The 20,462-nt window shown below is 38.9% G+C and overlaps 1 protein-coding gene across 2 annotated transcripts in view; it reads left to right on the forward strand.

The window, feature by feature from the left end:
* Positions 1-20,462, forward strand: part of Myh15 (myosin, heavy chain 15) — a 142,164-nt gene that overhangs the window by 80,834 nt on the left and 40,868 nt on the right. For both annotated transcript variants that reach the window (NM_001166210.2, XM_030249245.1), the window contains 7 exons: positions 429-605; positions 3,149-3,294; positions 4,683-4,773; positions 6,810-7,199; positions 14,835-14,961; positions 15,222-15,340; positions 17,283-17,479. In NM_001166210.2, coding sequence (NP_001159682.1) covers positions 429-605; positions 3,149-3,294; positions 4,683-4,773; positions 6,810-7,199; positions 14,835-14,961; positions 15,222-15,340; positions 17,283-17,479 — 1,247 coding nt within the window. The remainder of the gene's footprint in view (positions 1-428; positions 606-3,148; positions 3,295-4,682; positions 4,774-6,809; positions 7,200-14,834; positions 14,962-15,221; positions 15,341-17,282; positions 17,480-20,462) is intronic.

The raw sequence follows: 20,462 nt of genomic DNA on the forward strand, positions 1-20,462 counted from the left end.
CGGGGAAGCCAACTTTTTCCTTCACATGTACTGTTTGCTGGAACTCTTCTTGAACAGCTACACTATGGGGACATGGAGGCATGATGTGCCAGCACATGTTCCCCCAGATCCTCAATGATCATTAATAATATCATTATACAATAATAAGATCCAAAATAGCTTACAAATTGTGCTTTAGTGACCAGAATATTCCACTTCCTGACCATGGTAGATTAAGGATTTACTTATTTTTGTGGGAAAATTGAATTTAGAGATTTTTTTAAATGGTTACTGATGACATTAGATTGATGACATTAGATATCTCATGAGTATTTTCAGCTATGAGAGAGAGAGAGAGAGAGAGAGAGAGAGAGAGAGAGAGATCTGTGGTGCTACATCAGCTTTCCAGGGGTGACTCTAATGACATTGCCTTTGTCATCTTCCCACAGGTCAGAAACCTGACAGAGGAGGTGCACTCTCTAAATGAGGAAGTCAGTAAACTTAGTAGAGTAGTGAAGGATGCTCAGGAGACCCAGCAACAAACCCAGGAGCAACTTCACATAGAGGAGGAAAAACTCAGCAACATGAGCAAAGCAAACCTGAAGCTGGCCCAGCAAATTGATGTGGTAAGCAACAGTGGGCTGTCTGTCTGTCTGTCTGTCTGTCTGTCTTTTTGTCTATATATGTTACATATGTGCAGTGAACAGCAGTGGGCTGGCCAGAAGTCTGTCTTCATATATGCATCTCTAATTTTTACGTATTAATTTATCCTAAGCGTTACATAAAAACTCAGTAATACAGTGAACTCCTTTTATTATTTACCAATAGAGGATTGTTTTATTCTTTCTATTATTTATTTGTTTATTTTTGATTTTTTTTTTTTTTTTTTGAGACAGGGTTTTTCTGTATATCCCAGGCTGCCCAAGAACTCACTCTATGGACCAGGTTGGCCTCAAACTCAGAAATCCATCTGCCTCTGCTTTCTAAATTCTGGGATTAAAGACATGTGCTACCGTGCATAAATGTTTTATTTTATTTTAAACATGTACTTGTATTTTAAACATGTGGTGTCAGGAAGACTTGATTCTTTTGTACCAGAAGTGTTTTATTTATTAACACAGTGGCCTGCAAATTTATAGTGATGGGAACCAGCATCATCAAAAAGTAACACTACAGTGTGAGTTTAAGATACTTAAATGCAGGCTTAGTTCAATTCTGAAAAACGGGAGAAAAACATTGGGGTAATTAATTAAAAGTGGTGTATTTCATTGATTGATTCGTCCCCATGATTCTTGGGAAGTTTATTATTATGTTCAATTTTGTGTGTGTATGTCTATAGGGTCTATGTTAAGTATATGGAGATGTTTCCAAAGGCCAGACAAAGGTATCAAACCCCTGGAGCTAGAATTATAGGTAGATTTTAAACACCACACATGGGTGCTGTAAATTGAACTCAGGTATTACAGAAGAACAGAAAATGCTCTTAGTCACTGAGCCACCTCTCCAGCCTGAGAACTTGTTTAGTAAAACTGGTGATTTATTAAAGACCATGTTGTTTCCATGAGTGTGCTGAGACCAATCTTCTATTAAAAGGTTATATAAGTCCATGTAGTCTTCTATCTATACATACACTTCTGACAAATTCTTGTCCGATTTGAAAGGAGATGTGTTCTGCCAAGTACACCACAAAATTAGAAGTTTAGGCCAGTATTTTTAATTTCTTTTTTATTTTCATTTTTTATTTTTCTCTCATACATTACATCCTGGCTGCAACTTCCTCTCCCTCCCCTTCCCCCCACCTCCCCTCTGCCCCATATCAACTCCTCCTTTGTTTAGTTTTAAAATGAAAGGTTGTAAGGAAGAAAAAAGGGAGAGAGAAAGGAAGAAAGAAAGAAAAAAAGGAGAGAGAAAAAAAAGAGAGCATTCCTCCCAGGGATATGCACCTAACATGGCCTAACTAGACATAATAAGACAGGGAAAACCCCTCATATCATGGCATGGCCCAATAGGAAGAAAGAGGTCCTAAGCACAGGCAAAAACATCAGAAACATTCTTCATTCCCATTGTTGGGCGTCCCACAAGAACACCAAGCTATACAATCATAAGGTGCTTGCAGAAGACCTAGCTCAGACCCATAGAGGGTCGATATTTGTTCCTTTAGGTTCTGTGAGAATCTCTGAACTTTGTTTAGTTGTTTCTGTAGGCCATGTTCTCATGGTGTCCTTGTCCCCCCTGGATCCTGCTTTCCTCTCCCACTGGCTCTGCCTCATGTTTGGCGTTGGGTCTTGTTATCTGCTCCCATCAGTTGCTGGGTGATGTATATATTCACAGTTCTTCCTTTACCCAAGCTGACAGAGTATATGCAACCACTCTCTCACTAATCTGTATAGCTTGGTCTCTACAAAACTGCCGATAGGAGTCCTTTGGCTTTTGTATTCATCTACTTTTTTCCTGTTATTTTTCTCTATCACTTGTTCCTTGTTTCCCTTCTCTATTTTTATGGTTTCCCTGACTCATACAACCTTAATGTAAGAAATTACAGATATTTGTGTGTGCACATGAGCAAACACATGCACACTCATGTGGCCCAGTCCATTTCAGTTGCTTTAGCATATTTGCATAGACTTCAGGCTTATCAATGAAAGAGATTAGTTTCCCACACTTCTGGTGTCTTGGAACTCAAATCAACATGTTGTGTCTGGGCAAACTGGTCACTCGATATTGGTTGTTATTCTAGGACAGATCTTATCTATAATCTGTGGAACTTTCACCCACTATTGATTTCTCAATTTTCTTCGTAACCTACTTGTGTAATTTTTATTTAACTCCTTAAATTTTTAAAATGATGCTTACCCATTGATTTATTTGGTTTCTGTGTGGTGGTGGTAGTGTACATTCATGCATGGGGTACATGCAGAGCTCAGATTATAATTTATGAGAATTGATCCTTTCCTTCTAGCACATGGATCCTGGGGAATTGAACTCAGTAGATTTGTCTCAGCAGACTTTGCCAAGCCCTGTTTGGATCCCTAAAAATGCTTCTATGCATCAGTTGCAGAATTTGTTCTTATACTTTTCCTTTTCCTTAAAGAAAGTGGTTAATTTAAACACCTCCAATGTGGTATAAACTCTGCCTTCTATTTGGTTAAACAGTCTTTCTTTCCAACAGTTGGAAGGTGACCTTGAACGGGAGAGGAAAGCCAGAATGAAGTGTGAGAGGGAGAAGCGCAAGCTGCAAGATGAGTTAAAGATGAACCAGGAGGGTGCTGAGAATCTGGAGAGCAGCCGGCAGAAGCTGGCAGAGCAGCTGAGGAAGTAAGCATCTTTCCACTAACTGCCAAGGGATTCTGGGAAAATCTCAGCGCTGGGAGGAGCAAGGCTCTCATTTCATTTAGCAATAGGTTTCTAGGCCAGAGCCAGATAGCTCAACAGCCAAGACAGTGACTAGAAGGTTGGAAAATGGAGAGGTTTTACTTGGTGGACTCTATTACATAGTAGCAAAAATAAAGACATAATCCACAGGATATAACAAAAAGAAACCACCTAGAAGATGAGAATTTTGGAAGGTATAAGGCATGTGAGAGGTGAATTATGGGTATAATTGAGTGTACAAAAATTGGTTGATTGCTTTTACTTGTGATAAGACCAATAGCAACATGAACATGCCCAAATCCTGAAGCTTGAAAAGCTGTATGGTCACTTAAATAATATCACCTTTTTGTTAGATACACCTCCATTAATACTTATGTTGGGTACTCATTTCCAAAATATGTAAACATTGATTCCTAAAACCTAAAATTATAATTACACAAAGTGATAAAAGTTATGGAAAATTTCAATAAGTTCCCTTGCATTTCTTGTACCATATGGAAGTGATGGGAAGATGACTTCCTGTTTGGATAATACTTAAAGGTTTAGATTCTACCAAAAATAGGAAAAGTGATTTTAAGATACAAGGTTAAGACTGTAAAACATATAAAAATTGGGGTCAACTGAGCAGCTTGAGTTTTTAGCTGCGTTTGCATGCATGCATTGGCCTCAAGCCTGTTCTTGGTGATGCCTGACTAATAGTCTCCTCTTAATTTAGTATACATGACATGTGTCTGGGCTTACCTTAAGAGTGTAATGGAACAGTATGATAGAAGATGATGACAGTGTTTTCTTTGCCATCAGTTTTGAAAATTATGTCAGTTTGGCAAAGTGACGATTATACTCCATGCCTCTGTAGGCAGTATGTCAGTGTTTGAAAATGTTGAATATGTTTCATAGGCTTATTATAAAGCAATTTCCATGTGGGACCATGTAGAAGCATGCCCCTTAGATTGTTTGGGTCTTGTTATGCTATATATCTGTACATAAAATTCATCCAATATTATAGATTCTACAGTAAAGAAAATGGAAGTATCTCTAGTATTACACAGACATACACATAGAAACACACACACACACACACACACACACACACACACACACACACCATTTGTTGAGTACCTAGGGAAAAGTTCAGAAGGACACACACCAAACATGTGATCATGGTTTGTAGAAAGAGATCAGGAATTATGTAGTACTCATGATGACTTCAGATGTACATGGAATGATTATATTTTTTAAAGTAGGAATTCATATGTTATTCCATAACTTCAAAGTATATAAATATGTTTTATTATTCTGATAGATTATCTTTGTCATATTTCTCAAAACAGGAAGGAGTTTGAAATGGGTCAGATGAATTCAAAAGTGGAGAATGAGAAGAACCAGGTGTCTCAGCTTCAGAAGATGGTGAAAGAGCTTCAGGTAACCAACTATTAGATAACTCTGTATGTACACCACTGTTTAGATCCATGAAGGATGGTTTGCACTCCACAACCCATACCCTTGGCAGCAGCAGACAGGGAGTAAAGAGCAGCAATTAAGAAGGCAAAAGGCATCCCACCATGCATGACTCCAGAGGGATAATTACCTCTTAAGCTTAAATTCCTTTCTACTTAGAATAATAAGAAATAGCTTGTTCTTTGAACTTTTGCCATGAACTATGCATTGTGCTAAGTCCCAACCATATAATTTTTAATGTATTAATCTGGACAACATTGAGCTCAAATTATTAAATTCAACAAGATGTTTGTGTGGGAAAAACAGTACATGATCCGCTGTGTCATTAGTTTAGTGTTTGAATTTTTATGGTTAGAAGCAATTAATTTAAAATTCAGTAGATTCTATAGCTATGCATAAACCAAAGCACTATTTGATAATGGATAGCAATGTGGAAGTTTTAAACTAAGTGGTTATTTTATACTACATCACCATGTTATAAAGCAACTAAAAACACTGTTATGGCTATACACATATACATACATGGTGTTACATATACATACATATAAATGTTTTTATGTCACATTAACATCTCAATAATGCTTTTTTGCTGCTGACCATCTGGTATATTTTAAGCCCAATAAGAAAGTTATTCTCATTGAGAATGTTGCTTTGTTTTCTTAAACAACACTAAGCATTGGGCTTTCTGGGCATATCTTCACATGACACTTGACTTTACCCCAAATAAAATAAAGTAAAATAAAATAAAATAAAACAAAACTTTCAATTTATCCAAAAGAAACATTCTTGTACCTTAGTGACTCTCTGAAGGTTATTTAGGAAGAAATGCTTCTGATGTTTTTGAGCCAAGCATAGTATTATTTGAGATTAACATTTCAGATTCAATAACCACTTTTCAAGAACCACATTTACTTGTAGGTAGAAATTGAAGCTTTTTAAGTACTCTCCCTGAGAAACCTTGACTACAAAAGTGGTGGATGGCTTAGCTGGTATGACCCAGAGAAATAGCTTTCTCTAAGCCAATTTATTTAATGTAAAGGGAAATATTTTCTAAATAGTCTTCTCCACTAACCTGAACCTAATTATGTAAGACATTGCCATTGAACATCACTGGCCTCACTGCCCTGAATACACTGGCTCTATGAAGATTTCCAGAACTTTTTACCACTGGAGGGTCCAGAGTTCTGAAAAATTTATCAATACTTTTCTTTTCTAATAACCCTGTCTGGAATAGTATCCAAGGTCACTGTTCATTCACTTTAGTAATCCCCACTCCTTCACCAGTTCTAATTCACCACTGTGAATCTACTACTTGGAATCTGAAAACTAAGAAGCCAATGGACTATGCCTGACATGTGTGTAGGGCAGAGTAGATGCTATTTCTTAAGGGCAAGTTGCTTAAATGGGCAGTTATTCTGTGATCAGAGTTTTGAAGACTTTAGTTATTAAGATGGTTAAACAAATTCCAGATGGAAAGATTTTTTTTGCATACATGAGTCACTATGATATATTTTTATAAGCCCCTTTTAAAATTTCTTCTTGGCATATGAAAGAAGTTTTTTAAGTGTTTCTTTTTATGAGAAACCTGTTTCCTTTTTATTGAAAATAGATTTTGTTTATCCAATATATTTTCATCACAGGTTCCCTTCCCCCAATTTCTTCCAGATCCCTTCTTACATCCTTACTGCACTTGCCCTTTTTTTGGAGGGGGGCTCTCTTAGTAAGAATCTCCCCCCATGTGCACAATTTAAAGATTCTGGTTATAATTTAGGGCTGGGGAATCTGGAAGTACTGAAAATTGTAATTATGCTTCTTGGTATTGATTTGGAGAAAAAAAATCACTTAATTTCAAGGTGTTCAATTTCCTTTAGTTATAAATTAGGAGTGAAAAATGTCATGTTTGCTTTTGAAGTTGAGACAAAAATTAATGTAATAACCTTGTTGCATATAGAATTATGTTACAAGTAATTATTTCATGTCATAATTATTTATTTTCCCAGACTCATATATTAAATTTGAAGGAGGAACTGGAAAGTGAAAGGACCATTAGAGCCAAGGTGGAAAGAGAGAAAGGTGACCTTGTCCAAGACCTAGAAGATTTGAATGAGAGGCTTGAGGAGGCAGGGGGGACCAGTTTGGCTCAGATGGAGATAACTAAGCAACAGGAAGCAAGATTTCAGAAGCTTCACCATGACATGGAAGAGACCACAAGACACTTTGAGGCAACCTCTGCCTCTTTGAAAAAGAGACACGCAGAGAACCTGGCTGAGCTTGAGGGCCAGGTAGAACATTTACAGCAGGTCAGGCTGGTGCTAGAACAAGACAAGAGTGACCTGCAGCTTCAAGTGGATGACCTCCTGAACCGCGTTGATCAGATGGCCAGAGCTAAGGTAGAAATTTCTAAACTTTCCTTATCGAAATCTTGATATAGAAGTAGTAGAGTAGGGGAAGGCAGAGAAAAGTCAGGTTAACTGAAAATGCTTACTAATGGACAGTGCAAGTTTTTCCTCTGCAACATTGTAGGGATTAAACATGCCTGCTTCACAGGCAATGCAAGTTTTCTTTTGCTGGGTAGAAACTCCAGCCATATTGGTATAGCTAAATTTTGAGATTAGGTCTCATCAAGTTGCCTAGGATGGACTGTAGCTCAAAAGGGCTTTGAAATCACAACTGGTCTGAAGTCATGGTGGTTTCTCTGCCCAAGCAACTCTTGTAAGCATTACTAATTATGGAGAATCAAAATTTTCAGCTGCAGCAAAGCTCATGCTGTTCTCTCTGAACTTCAAAGCTCTCCAAAACACACTTTTAATTTAACGTGGATATAACTACATCCACATAGTTCTTGTATTGTGATCCTATACAGTAAATACTGTGTGGATGCCATCAAAGAGTGCCTGCTGAGTTGTTGGTTTGAGCCACATATGGGACGACAGGAGAAAAAAGCATTGGCCTGCAGGCTGCAGACACTTGGAATATCCCGAGTCCTGAAGAGGACTTCCAACAGAGGCTTCCTCTCTGAGCTTCTTGCCACTGGAGGCCTTCACATTCTGGACTTGTAGATGAAGAAACAAATAAGAGGCCAATGCACTAGCTATTTTAATTGGCTATACAATGAAATATGCTTAAATTCGTGAACACGATGGTTACCGAGAATTAGCAAATACATAAACAAATGAATTTGTTCACCTAGAACATGAGAAGCTGCTGAAAATATCAGATAACTACTTTGAAAACTCAAATCACATTAAAACATTTGTGCTACTTTTTTTTTTCCTTTCCAAGTGGGATACATATACAGCATCCATTACATCCCCTGGATCTGTCTTTATTTCCCCTGTCTCTTTTGAAAGTGTTGCCTTAAGTGGTTCTCTCAAAGATCCTTACTGGCCATATTTTCAACAAGTCAACATATGTAAAATCAAGCCCACCACTTTCACCTGCAGCAGGGCACTCCCTTTGTGCATTTCTGTCAGGGACACCCAGTTCTTCTCATCAGCCAGGCACTAGGTCTGAGTCACTTGCTTTTTCTACTGTTCTTTGCTTTCCATTTCAACATTGCAGCAAGTCAATGCTTCCCCATCTTTTTCCTCCCCCCCACCATTCTCATGTTGGTTTCTTACCTTGCAACTAGACTATCACAGTTTCCCAGATTGTTGTTTTTGTTTCCAATCTTTCACGATGCCAATCCATCCTACACAATATCTATACCATACTTTTCTAAACTATGAATTTATGGAATTATGTCCCTACTGACAAATTAACTCCACATGGCTGCTTTCAAGATAACTCATGGACTGTCATTAGGTTCAGCTTCCATTGCCACCAGTTCAATATTTCATTAATTTGAACTATTTTTGTTCAAATATAAACGTTTATCTTTCACCAAAGTATCAATTTCCCCATCAGATTCTCAATCTCTCTCTCTCTCTCTCTCTCTCTCTCTCTCTCTCTCTCTCTCTCTCTCCTCTCCTCTCCTCTCCTCCCCTCCCCTCTCCCTCTCTCCCTCCCTCCCTCTCTCGTTATTTCATTTTTATTTTGTTTTGAGATGGGCTCTCATCATGTAACTCTGGCTTTCCTGAAACTCAATTACTCAGTATATAGACCAGGCATTGAACTCACAGAGATCTACTTGCCTTAGCTTCTCAAGTACTTCAGACAAAGATGTGCGCCACCTCACTCAGCCACCCATTTTTCTATAGTAATTTTCTTCTCTGGAACGCTCAAATTCTTTTTCTGTTTTAAAATTTTACCTGTTCTAGAATTCTAGTAGCACTTTGGATATTTCTTACACTGTTTCAAACCCCTTTTTTTTTTTTTGGTTTTGGTTTTGGTTTTTTCAAGACAGGGTTTCTCTGTACAGTCCTGGCTGTCCTGGAACTCACTCTGTAGACCAGGTTGGCCTTGAACTCAGAAATCCGACTGCCTCTGTCTCCCAAGTCCTGGGGTTACAGGCATGAGCCACCACTGCCCGGTTCTAACCTTTCTTAAAGGAAAAACTTCTCTAAAGTAGAAAGCAAATCTTATTTTGTTCATATTTACAGTGATTTGAACATTTTCTGCAGTTGCTGGCATTAGCATCCACATATCCCCTTTGCCCAAAATATCACATTTAGACAGAAGAGATAGACTTCATCTCCTAATTATATGCATGCATGCACATGATCACATTCTGTTGATGCTGTAACTAATTTTGATAAAAATATATTGGTTCTGGAGCTGACAAAGTAGCTCTCTAGGTAAAGGTGCTTGCTGTCTGCCCTGGTGACTTGAGTTCAGACTCTGGGGCTCACATACTGGAAAAAGAGAACTGACTTCAGCAAGCTTTTCTCTGACCTCCACATGAGCTCTGTGGCAGTTGTGCCTATGTGTGTTCACATGCCTGTGTGGGTATGCACACATGCACGCACAATTTAAATTGTGTTCACTCTTCCAGACATAAATATTATGCTGAACTTTTATATGAGTTGTTTTCCCAAGTTATAATAGCAAGAATGCCATTGATCAATGAAAGCTAAAGCATTTTCAAATGCAAGGGATTCTGATAGAAATTCTCACACTATTTTGCATTACCATTGTTTTTTTTGTTTTTTTTTTTTTTTTTTTTTTTTGCATTTTCTGGGCTATAGCATTTTTAGTCATCTTAAGAAAGAGAATTAAGGTGATCATAAATCCCATTAGCTTCCTCTTCCCCCAAATCAAAGTTTAGTATTTATCTTTAGGTTTAAAATGAAGTTCTTTTGAAGCTATAATTCTTTTGCAAGCTATATTTCTGTGTGGGCAACTTGTAGATACATATCCATATGGTCTATTGCAAATCCTGCTTATAAAGTGCTTTATTAGTTAAAATACCATTTGTCTTAGTCAGGGTTTCTATTCCTGCACAAACATCATGACCAAGAAGCAAGTTGGGGAGGAAGGGGTTTATTCGGCTTACATTTCCATACTGCTGTTGATCACCAAAGGATGCAGGACTGGAACTCAAGCAGGTCAGAAAGCAGGAGCTGATGCAGAGGCCATGGAGGGATGTTCTTTACTGGCTTGCTTCACCTGGCTTGCTCAGCCTGCTCTCTTATAAAACCCAAGACTACCAGCCCAGAGATGGTCCCACCCACAAGGGGCCTTTCCCCCTTGATCACTAATTGAGAAAATGCCTTACAGTTGGATCTCATGGAGGCATTTCCTCAACTGAAGCTCCTTTCTCTGTGATAACTCCAGCTGTGTCAAGTTGACACAAAACTAGCCAGTACAATTGACCCCTTGTCAACTTGACACACAAAAACATCACTAGTAAGCCTCAACCCTTACAATCTTATTCATCCCCAAGATCTAAATAACTTTAAAAGTCCCACAGCATTTCCATATTCTTAAAATTTCAATCTCTTTAAAATATCCATCCTTTTTAAAATCCAAAGTCTTTTTATAATTAAAAGTCTCTTAACTGTGGGCTCCACTAAAACAGTTTCTTCCTTCAAGAGGGAAAATATCAGGGCACAGTCACAATCAAAAGCAAAAGTCAATCTCCAACTGTCCAATGTCTGGGATCCAACTCACGATCTTCTGGGCTCCTCCAAGGGCTTGGGTCACTTCCAGCCATGCCCTATGTAGCACACACATCATCCTCTAGGCTCCAGATGCCTCTACCCCACTGCTGCTGCTGCTCTTGGTGGTCATCTCATGGTACTGGCATCTCCAAAACACTGCATGACCCCTTCAGTCCTGGGCCTTCAATTGCAACTGAGGCTGCACCTTCACCAATGGCCTTCCATGGCCTCTCACAGTACCGAGCCTCAGCTGCTTTGCGTGACCCCTTCATGCCTTCAAAACCAGTACCACCTGGGTGACCCTTACATATTACCAAGTCCCGCTGCAGCAGGAGTACAACCTTGGCCATCTCTGGAACACAGCATCTTTGTGCTTTCACAAAACACTTCCCAGAAGATGTCACCTCAATGATGCTGGTCTCTTCTTAATCACCGCTAATTTCTTAGCTCCAGCTAACCAGCATCAATAGTCCCAGTAATGCAAAGTTTTTGCTTTGGTAGTTCTGGTATCTTGTTAATCACAGCTGATTCTTCAGCCCCAGCTAACCAGAACTACAGAATCTTCACAATCAAAACAGCAATGGCCCTGAAAAGAGTCTTTAATTTTCCCTCTGAAATTTCACAAACAAGAGCTCCATCTTCTGCGGTGTTCTCAACATTATCTTCCAAGCTCCTACACGACATCCGACAGAGCTCTTAACAATGGATGGATCTTCAAGCCCAAAGTTCCAAAGTCCTTCCACAGTCCTCCCCAAAACATGGTCAGATTGTCACAGGAATACCCCACTCTGCTGGTACCAATTTGTCTTAGTCAGGGTTTCTATTCCTGCACAAACATCATGACCAAGAAGCAAGTTGAGGAGGAAAGGGTTTATTCGGCTTACATTTCCATACTGCTGTTGATCACCAAAGGATGCAGGACTGGAACTCAAGCAGGTCAGAAAGCAGGAGCTGATGCAGAGGCCATGGAGGGATGTTCTTTACTGGCTTGCTTCACCTGGCTTGCTCAGCCTGCTCTCTTATAAAACCCAAGACTACCAGCCCAGAGATGGTCCCACCCACAAGGGGCCTTTCCCCCTTGATCACTAATTGAGAAAATGCCTTACAGTTGGATCTCATGGAGGCATTTCCTCAACTGAAGCTCCTTTCTCTGTGATAACTCCAGCTGTGTCAAGTTGACACAAAACTAGCCAGTACACCATACTAGTTTCTAGCACTACTCCTAGGTACCCAGCATGTGAAGCTGTGTCTAAAGGAAGCAGTGCCTTTTTGTCTCCCCAGGTGGGTTGAAAATTTGCAAGTATGTACAGCTCAGCTACATGTCATCACATGAATGTATCCTAAAATACTACCACACTGTGGCTCATTTTCTTGCTTTTTTCCAGCAAGATATCTTATGGATATTCATCATTCTTCACTCTTTTAAGAGAGATATGTAACAGAGTATACTCCAAGGTATGACCAGAAGTGCATGTCACAACCCTCTCTGCTCTTCTTAAAAACAGTATCTTTTATACTCAGTAATATCTTATTTCTCATAAATCAGCACATGTGAATCTAAACCCATCACCTCCTCCTGAAGCAGCTGTTTCCTTTGGCACTTCTCTATCACCTGCTTCTTTCCTGGTCCCTTATTTGATTAGAGTCATTTCTCATTGGAGATTTTAAAATAGTATAGTTTATATAGTAATGCACTTATCTGTTCTTCTAAGTGCCCCAGGCTTTGGACAGCAAGTGTCATTTAGTACATCTAGTGATTTAATTTTTTACATCTCCTTTATGTGATAAATGTCTTACTTCTTCATGTGATAGATGTCTAAGAATTTAATATTTTATGTTTTCTTATATATTGTTTTCTTTGTAACTACATCCACACAGGCAATTTTAGTTCAAATTCTAATCTGACACTTACTATCCTTCTGAATGTGGGCAAGAAACTAAGCCTCTGGGATACTGTTTTCTTTCATAAAATGAAGCCATCTTCAACCTCTGAGGGAGATTGTGAGGAAAGAACGAAATGTATCAACTATAATTATCAAAATCATTTTTGGATATGTGAGAAAATATATTCCACACTTAAAATAAGTTTTACAATAGCCGGTGACCTAAAAATAGTTACATTAATCACGATTCCATCTTCTTTCATTGTGTGTAGTGTGTAGATAATTAAACACACCTGGGTATTTACCATGAAAGCTATGGCCACCATTATGTGGTAGTATTGTATGAGAACCTGGTTATTGAGTCTCTGCCAGGCTTGGCTTTCCTACTACCAACAAGCCTGTATGCACTTTACAAAATCCACGAGTTGGAACCTCATGGTGTTCTCTGTCAGCCTCCCAATAGGCATATGCTGGAATTCTGCTCCACCTCCTCCTCCCCCTGCTCCTCCTCCTTCTAGTTCATCTTTGTCTTCTTCATCTTCATCTTCCTCACCTTCTTCTTCCTCTACTTCTTCTTTGTCTTTGATAATCTGGAATATCCTATCCAAGTAAGAAAACCAATACTTGGGTTGTATTTTATGAGGAAAGTTTAAGCATGACTTCAGTCTGTAAACTCTTACTAAGCTCTACAATAGTTTGAATGTTGTAGGCATTTACTAAGTACCTATTTTATGCTAAGTATTCATTTGGTACAAGGTAAAAATTAGTAATTGGTTGTGAAAAGTTTAGAATACTAACTAGCATAAGCTTAAAGAGAGTAATCTATAACACCACAGAGGCTCCATCTGGAAATGTCTAAGAGTTTTGTTGGCTCAGAAGCTTCCCACTAGTTTTGCCCTGGGGTGCCTCTAAATTTGCCTGATGTTGACCAGTAGTGTTTTATAACAATTAAGCTAAAATTGCAACTATGAAGTTTACCGCCATCATTCACTGTTTCCCTGGGGCTAGGTGTTTCCTCAAAGGCCAGAGGAAACCATCTCTCTTTAGAGAGATAATGAATGTATGTGATTGTTACAGAAATTAAAATTTAACATATAATCTAAAGAGCCTAGTGAAGTGTTAACTTCTACTGTAGTTGTTTTTACTATTACTGTAATCAGTAGGGAAGACAGAAGGGTTTCACAAAACAAAACAACAAAAAACCCTCACAATTTAAAGTCTATAGAACCACAGAGCACACCAACATAATTTATCATCTCTAGTCATATTAATCATGAGAGTGCAAGCTATAATTAATTCTTAGGTGGCCGTCCCACTTCATTCTTGCATCTACTCCTCTCTGAGGATCATGAGAATCAAAATGACTTGCATCAGTTTCCAGATTGTGACAAGAATCTGGTGATTGGACTTGATTACTTGTTACTTACATCAGGGAAGAAGGCTGATGTATTCCTTTTACTGAGAATGAAAAGCCAATTCAGAGAAGCTAGAGTTGGAACCTGAAATGCTAGTCAGCAGGATTGTCTTGAACCTCAGCCCTCTAGGTGAGAGGCTACAGTTATTTACACAGATGTTGTACGGAGATATTGGAGCTCAGATCTATCCAGTTCCTCCTGTTAACCCTGCTCGCCCTTCTAAATTTTCTTCTATTCCTTTTCCCTCCCTATCCATTTTTTCTTTCTTTTTCTCCTCTAATACATTTAAGCTTTATTTTAAGAACCAAGTATCTAAGACTGAGCAGAACATTTATCCCCAGGAAACACAGATTATTGGAAGAGAAAGATGAATATTTAATACCGTATCATTATATGATTATATCTGACACTACATTGGCACATGACATGCTGCCTTTTCTAGAGGACTGTAGAATTCTAGAGAGGCTCTGAGAATCCAGGCAGTTGGATTTGAGTACTGAGAAGCTTTGGGGTTTATTTTTCAAGGTGTTTAATTTAAAAGATACATTTTCTTGAAGCTGGCTGTCGTCTTTACTCCAGAAGCAGAAGTCATACAGGTCCTGGAGAAAGCATTGCCACCCATCCTAAGTAGCTAATTTATTGTGGATCTTCTCTGCCAAGACTAACCCTTCTTTTGCAACTCACAGGCAAATGCTGAGAAACTCTGTGGTCTGTATGAGAGGCGCTTGAATGAAGCAAATACAAAACTGGATGAGGTGACTCAGTTGGCACATGATCTGACGACACAGAAAACAAAGCTACAGAGTGAGAGTGGTAAGAAGATGTGTTGCTGCCTCCCTAGTAATTTTCAACCAGAAAAACTGACTTACTGCTAAAGACCAGTTCTTTTAGGGTTCCCGTCTGTGTCAGGGAAAGGCTCATTGTCTTGGTTTTGATAGTATGCTCTTGGGTGTTCTCCAAATGTAAACAGTGTTTGTGTGGGAGTCCTTGTGATGGTCTTGAAAGTCAATAAACAGGAATAGCAATCACTGAGAAGGGCCATAATTAATTTATCTTATGGAATCTTTCCCTAGGTGAGTTCTTTAAAAGACTAGAAGAAAAGGAGGCCCTGATAAGCCAACTTTCCAGGGAAAAGAGCAACTTCACTCGGCAAGTTGAAGAACTGAGAGCACAGCTGGAGGAGGAGAGTAGGGTAATGTGGCAATCATGTCTCCCCAGTCAGGTGGCAGATGTTTAAGAAACAAAACAAAGCGAACCAAAAGCAGTGCTTGGATGGTGAGACTCAGTGTTTCCTCTTGAAAAGGAGCACGGGAGAAACACTCAGCACATAGTGGCCTGTTGGTCTTTGTGCCGGGAAGACCGCTGGTACCTGAAGGAGTTTCCATATTATTAAAATTACATCTGTAGTTTGTCAGATTTAGGTCAAGAAAGGTGTGTGGTTCTACCATGCTATTTGAGCTGAAAGTCCTCAAGTGTCAAGCATTTAATCGTCCATCTCCAAGTGGTACATTTCCAGTGAGTTTCCCTCTATGGATGTGTAAGAATTTACTCCTGTTTATTGGATTCTGATCATTTTATATATTCTCTGTCCCTTTCCATCTCTCTTCTGGTTTACTTTTGATGTTTGCTGATTTTCTGTTGTCATAAAGTTTTATTATTTTTAAAAAAATATTTTTGTAGACTTACATTACAATTGAGATTTATTATATATGTGCAACACATCATTTATCCCCCTGGAGAAAAGTAAAGAGACATCTATCCACCATATGTAGAGAGGGTACCAACATATCAAAGAGAAAAGTTCTTCCAGGTCCAGTATGATGGACCAATGAGTTTAATGTGACTACCTACAGGAACATGGGTGAGTGGAAGATACCACCAGGAAACCCTTGGGATGTGTCTGGACAGCTACACCATTGAAGCATACCTCTCACAAAAACATGCACCATTGAAAGTCATACCAGGTGACATACTGGCAGCTACACACCCCAAACTCCCTACCCTGAGACAACTTTCCATGTTCTTTATAACCTTAAGAAGTAGAGGAACCTTGTAAAGCTATCACAGAGTCATAAGCACAGTCACTCTAAGTCTCATAAGCCCATGGGCCTTTACTCTTCCTCTACAACATAATGCTAATAGGCCCAGGCTCTAGAGGGTCTCCTGAAAGTGATAATAGCTGCTCTCCTCCAAGATGGCAGTAGTCATGTCCTAATCAGACAAAACAGTTGCACCACTGTGTATGTGTGCTTTCATAATGGTACCACTGCTCTTCTATAACCACATATTTTCCTTCATAATGATGCTACTGTTCTCGGCTGTGTGGAGCTTCATTTCTCTGTAAGTCCTCTGTGCTTCCTATGGAACCAGTCTCACTCACAATGGTGAGTCCACTCCCCTTTGCTTACCTTGGATTGTCTTTATTTCTCTTTAATGGTTGATGGATTCTTTCCTCAGAACTTGATCATATCATTCCATTTCCTCCTGGCTTGTAAACGTTCTGCTAAGAGTCTGCTATTAGTGTAATTGGAGCTCCCACAACGTGAATTAGTACTGCTTTTCTAGATTTATAACTCTCCCTTTGCCTTGGATTTTTAACTTAGTTGAGTATGTTCTCATGCTACAGACTTGTATTGGCCAAAACTCTTAGGGATCTTTCAGAACCTCTTAGAACCTGGTGCCTGTTATCTTCATATTTCTCAAGACTGGTGAGATGCTACAGAAAAACTCATCATACCCCTGCCCCTTCAACCTGGATGCTTATGGAATTCTCATAATCTGAATATTTTTATTAAATGATATTTTATAAATCTCTAGAGTTTTCTTCAGAATTCTGTGCTCATCCTCTCAATATCATTTGGTGTTGTTGCTCCTCATTCACCATGGGGATATGTGGCAGAGGATGCCATTAGCTCATCCATGTGCTCCCAAATGGACCCTTGCCTAATAAAGTGCTTACCTCCCTGGGTTTAAGTTCAACTTGAATTTTATAGATAGTGTTGGCTTTACTTGAAAAGACTATGTCCCTTCCAAAGATTGCATTGCTAATGGTAAAACAGGCATGTGTGTGTGTGTGTCTGTGTGTCTCTGTGTGCCTCTGTGTGTGTGTGTGTGTGTGTGTGTGTGTTTTACAGTCTCAGAGTGCCCTGAGCCATGCCCTGCAGTCAGCCAAGCATGACTATGATCTTCTGAGAGAGCAGTATGAAGAAGAACAAGAAGTCAAGGCTGAGCTGCACCGGGCTCTATCTAAAGGCAACAAGGAAACAGTGCAGTGGAGAGCGAAGTATGAACATGATGCTATGCAGAGAACTGAAGACTTGGAGGAAGCCAAGTGAGTAGATCAAGGCTATGCTCAACCAAGAATTTGTCATGTACAGGAGAATGAGAGTAATGCCATGTCTCCTCATGATGTCGGCTTAACAAATCCTTCTTGAGATTTTTAATAAGCCCAAGACAAAAGCTGAAACAGTTACTTCTGGCAAGAAGCATATAATATAGAAAAGCTAAACTATTGTAATATAGGTTATTGAGGCTATAAAAAGGTCTTAGAAAAAGAAAAAGGCTCTTTCTAGGGGCATAATAAAAATACTTCTAGAGTTCTGGGACTTTGAGTTATGCTTTAAAAATTGGGCCACTAGCACTTGTTGCTGGGGACCAGCTCCAGTAGAATACAGGACCTGAGGAGGGTGGACATAACAGGTGACTCAAGGATTGCTCCAACAGCAGTCTGAATCTTTCCTGAGCTTCTGAGAATGTATCGTCGGTGTCTGTACTCGAGAGACAAATTACGGAGACTGAAGCTGCGTTCCCAGGGCCACAGGGTTCATTTATATTTCTTACAGCAATAATTACAACATTTCATATTTGCATTTCAAAGGATTTCTAATACATAGCTATTCAAGGAGAATGAAACAAAACATTTTTTAAGTGGTTATAGCCTAAAGTTCAATGGTCACATATCCTGTGCTAGCTAGACAAATTTTAGCTAAGGCAGGGAGGGAAGGCTTTAATCTCCGCCCCCCAACACCTCCCTCCCAGTCAAAGCTTTGTGGTTACCGGTGCTAAACTGTTTGAAGTCTGAGAAAAGTTAACCTTTTACATTTGATTTTAATAAGCAAAGCAAAAACTCAATAAGCAGAATTATAACCTATTTTAAGCCTTTTTATTTCTTATTTTCTTTCTAGTTCTTGTTTATGTCTTTCCATATACTTTTTAATCTCATCCCACCATTGTATGTGAGAAGAGTGTTTTAGGGCCTCCAAAACTTCTTTATACATTTGTTTTACTAAGGGTAATTTTTCTTCAGCTCTTCTACAAGTCTATGGGGCCAGGCAGTCTTGTGTACCAAGCCTTTCTATGAAGCTAGAAATTTATGCAAGCCATGTCCCTTTTTTTGTACCAAATCTTAGTCTCTCCAAAGTTACTATCCTTATTATTATAATATTCTCCAGTAAGATGCAGCAAGACTTCTAATGAATAGCCTAGCTTCCCTGATACTTGGTTTCCTAAACTCTTCTGAATATTATCTTTCTATAAGCTTACTCAGACTGACATTGTCACTACAGGATAAACAGGAAATGTTTCCAGATCTATTTGAGGGTTTTTACACATCCACCGTCCTGGTTTCTGTTCCAGTTTACAAGGGCAAGGTAAAGACTTCCTGCTTAATGGTTTAATTAAGTTTATTTTTGATCCAGGAATTAATTCCTGTTCTATTTCTCTTCTCCAGACCATCTCAGACCACTTGTGGTCTTATTTAAAAAGGAAACTTATTTAGAAACAAATAAGGAACACCAGAAAGTTATATACATTATTTTATCCCAAAACTCCCTAGGCCAGGCACCTCTCTGCTGAGAGCCAGAACTTTGTCATTCTGTCTCATCTGCATGTAGAGGAATGGTTTTGCCACCTTGTAATCATACACTTTACTTGGTACAACAAATAATTGATTTCATATATGTATGTGTATCCATTATGAGGGGCACTGGGTCTTTGGTATCAGACTTGGATACTATGAAGCAGTCTGTAGAGATGGGACAACTAAAAACCTGGTAACATTTATTATCACATTTATCCTTTTGTCTTATGGATCAAAGGCCCCTTTTAAATAATCCATCCTTGGGATACTCCTAAAGTTAGAAGACTACATTTATAGCTAGGACACACAATAGTTTTGAAGGCTATTCTAAGAGTCTTTAGGAGCTGGGAGATCAGCTAGTCCAAAAATCCAGCACCAAAGAGTGCTTATTGGCTTATGGATTGAGTAACCGCGTGTGTTTGAGAGAAATCATAAAACTGACTCTCCAGCTTACAGCCATTAAAGGTTTCATCTAAAGAACATGGTTTGGTAACTTGGCAAAGATCCAAGAATGATCAATACAATTCTTTTTTTGCATCAACCGGAAAATAATGTTCAATTCCTCACCTGAATTGCGCGCACACTTACAGCATAGCTGTTATGCTGTCTCCCAGAAGGAAACCAAGTAATCCACCCTCTATCCCCGGTAGCTCAAGAAGGGCTTAGGAGTGACAGGTACTAAAAATACCCACAGTAGGTGTTTACAAAATCCTGGATCCCAGAAAAGTGGAGAGCTGACTGGAAAAAACCGATTTATATCCAAATCTGGCATTCACTTCTAAATAAGCTATTCTTATTTTCTTGTTAGTGACTGAAGATCCCAGGTGAAAGTGTCTACTCATCATTGTAGCTGATAGCTGGTTCTTTGTATGTTAGGAGGGAAGGAAGGAATGTAGATAATGCGTCTGACCACATGTGTTTGTAGTAATTGATTTCATAGTAGGTGATGGACAAAGAAAAATTCTGGGTAACATGCTAATATTTGCATGGTATTGTTTTTGCATTATTTGAATACTAAATAAATATACTTTTCCTCCTAATAACCCCAGGAAGGCAAGCAGCTATAGAGAAGTGAAAAGTCCTGGGATTTTCAGTTGGAGAGTGAAAGATCCTCTCTTCTGTGCCTGTTTTCTGTTTCAGCTCTGAGAATAACATTTTTAATTTCTTATTCTCTCACATCTCTTTTTATAAGGTAGGCAGATGAGTAAGCATGTGCTGTTGGAAAGTTAAAGCACAAAACAGGAATAGTTGCTATTAAACATACAGCAAATTATCAATACAATAAAGCGGTCAGTGTGTCCAGTTTGCTCTGGGATTTCTCAGACGTTATATTAAATGTCTCCAGTCTTACTAAAAACTCTCAGTCCTGAGAAAACCAGAATAGTTGGTCTCCAAACCAGAGCAGTTTTCTGGTACCAGTCATAGTAGGCATAATTAAAATACATATGATGATTTT

The sequence above is a fragment of the Mus musculus genome, chromosome 16, assembly GCF_000001635.26.
Source record: "Mus musculus strain C57BL/6J chromosome 16, GRCm38.p6 C57BL/6J".
NCBI lineage: Eukaryota > Metazoa > Chordata > Mammalia > Rodentia > Muridae > Mus > Mus musculus.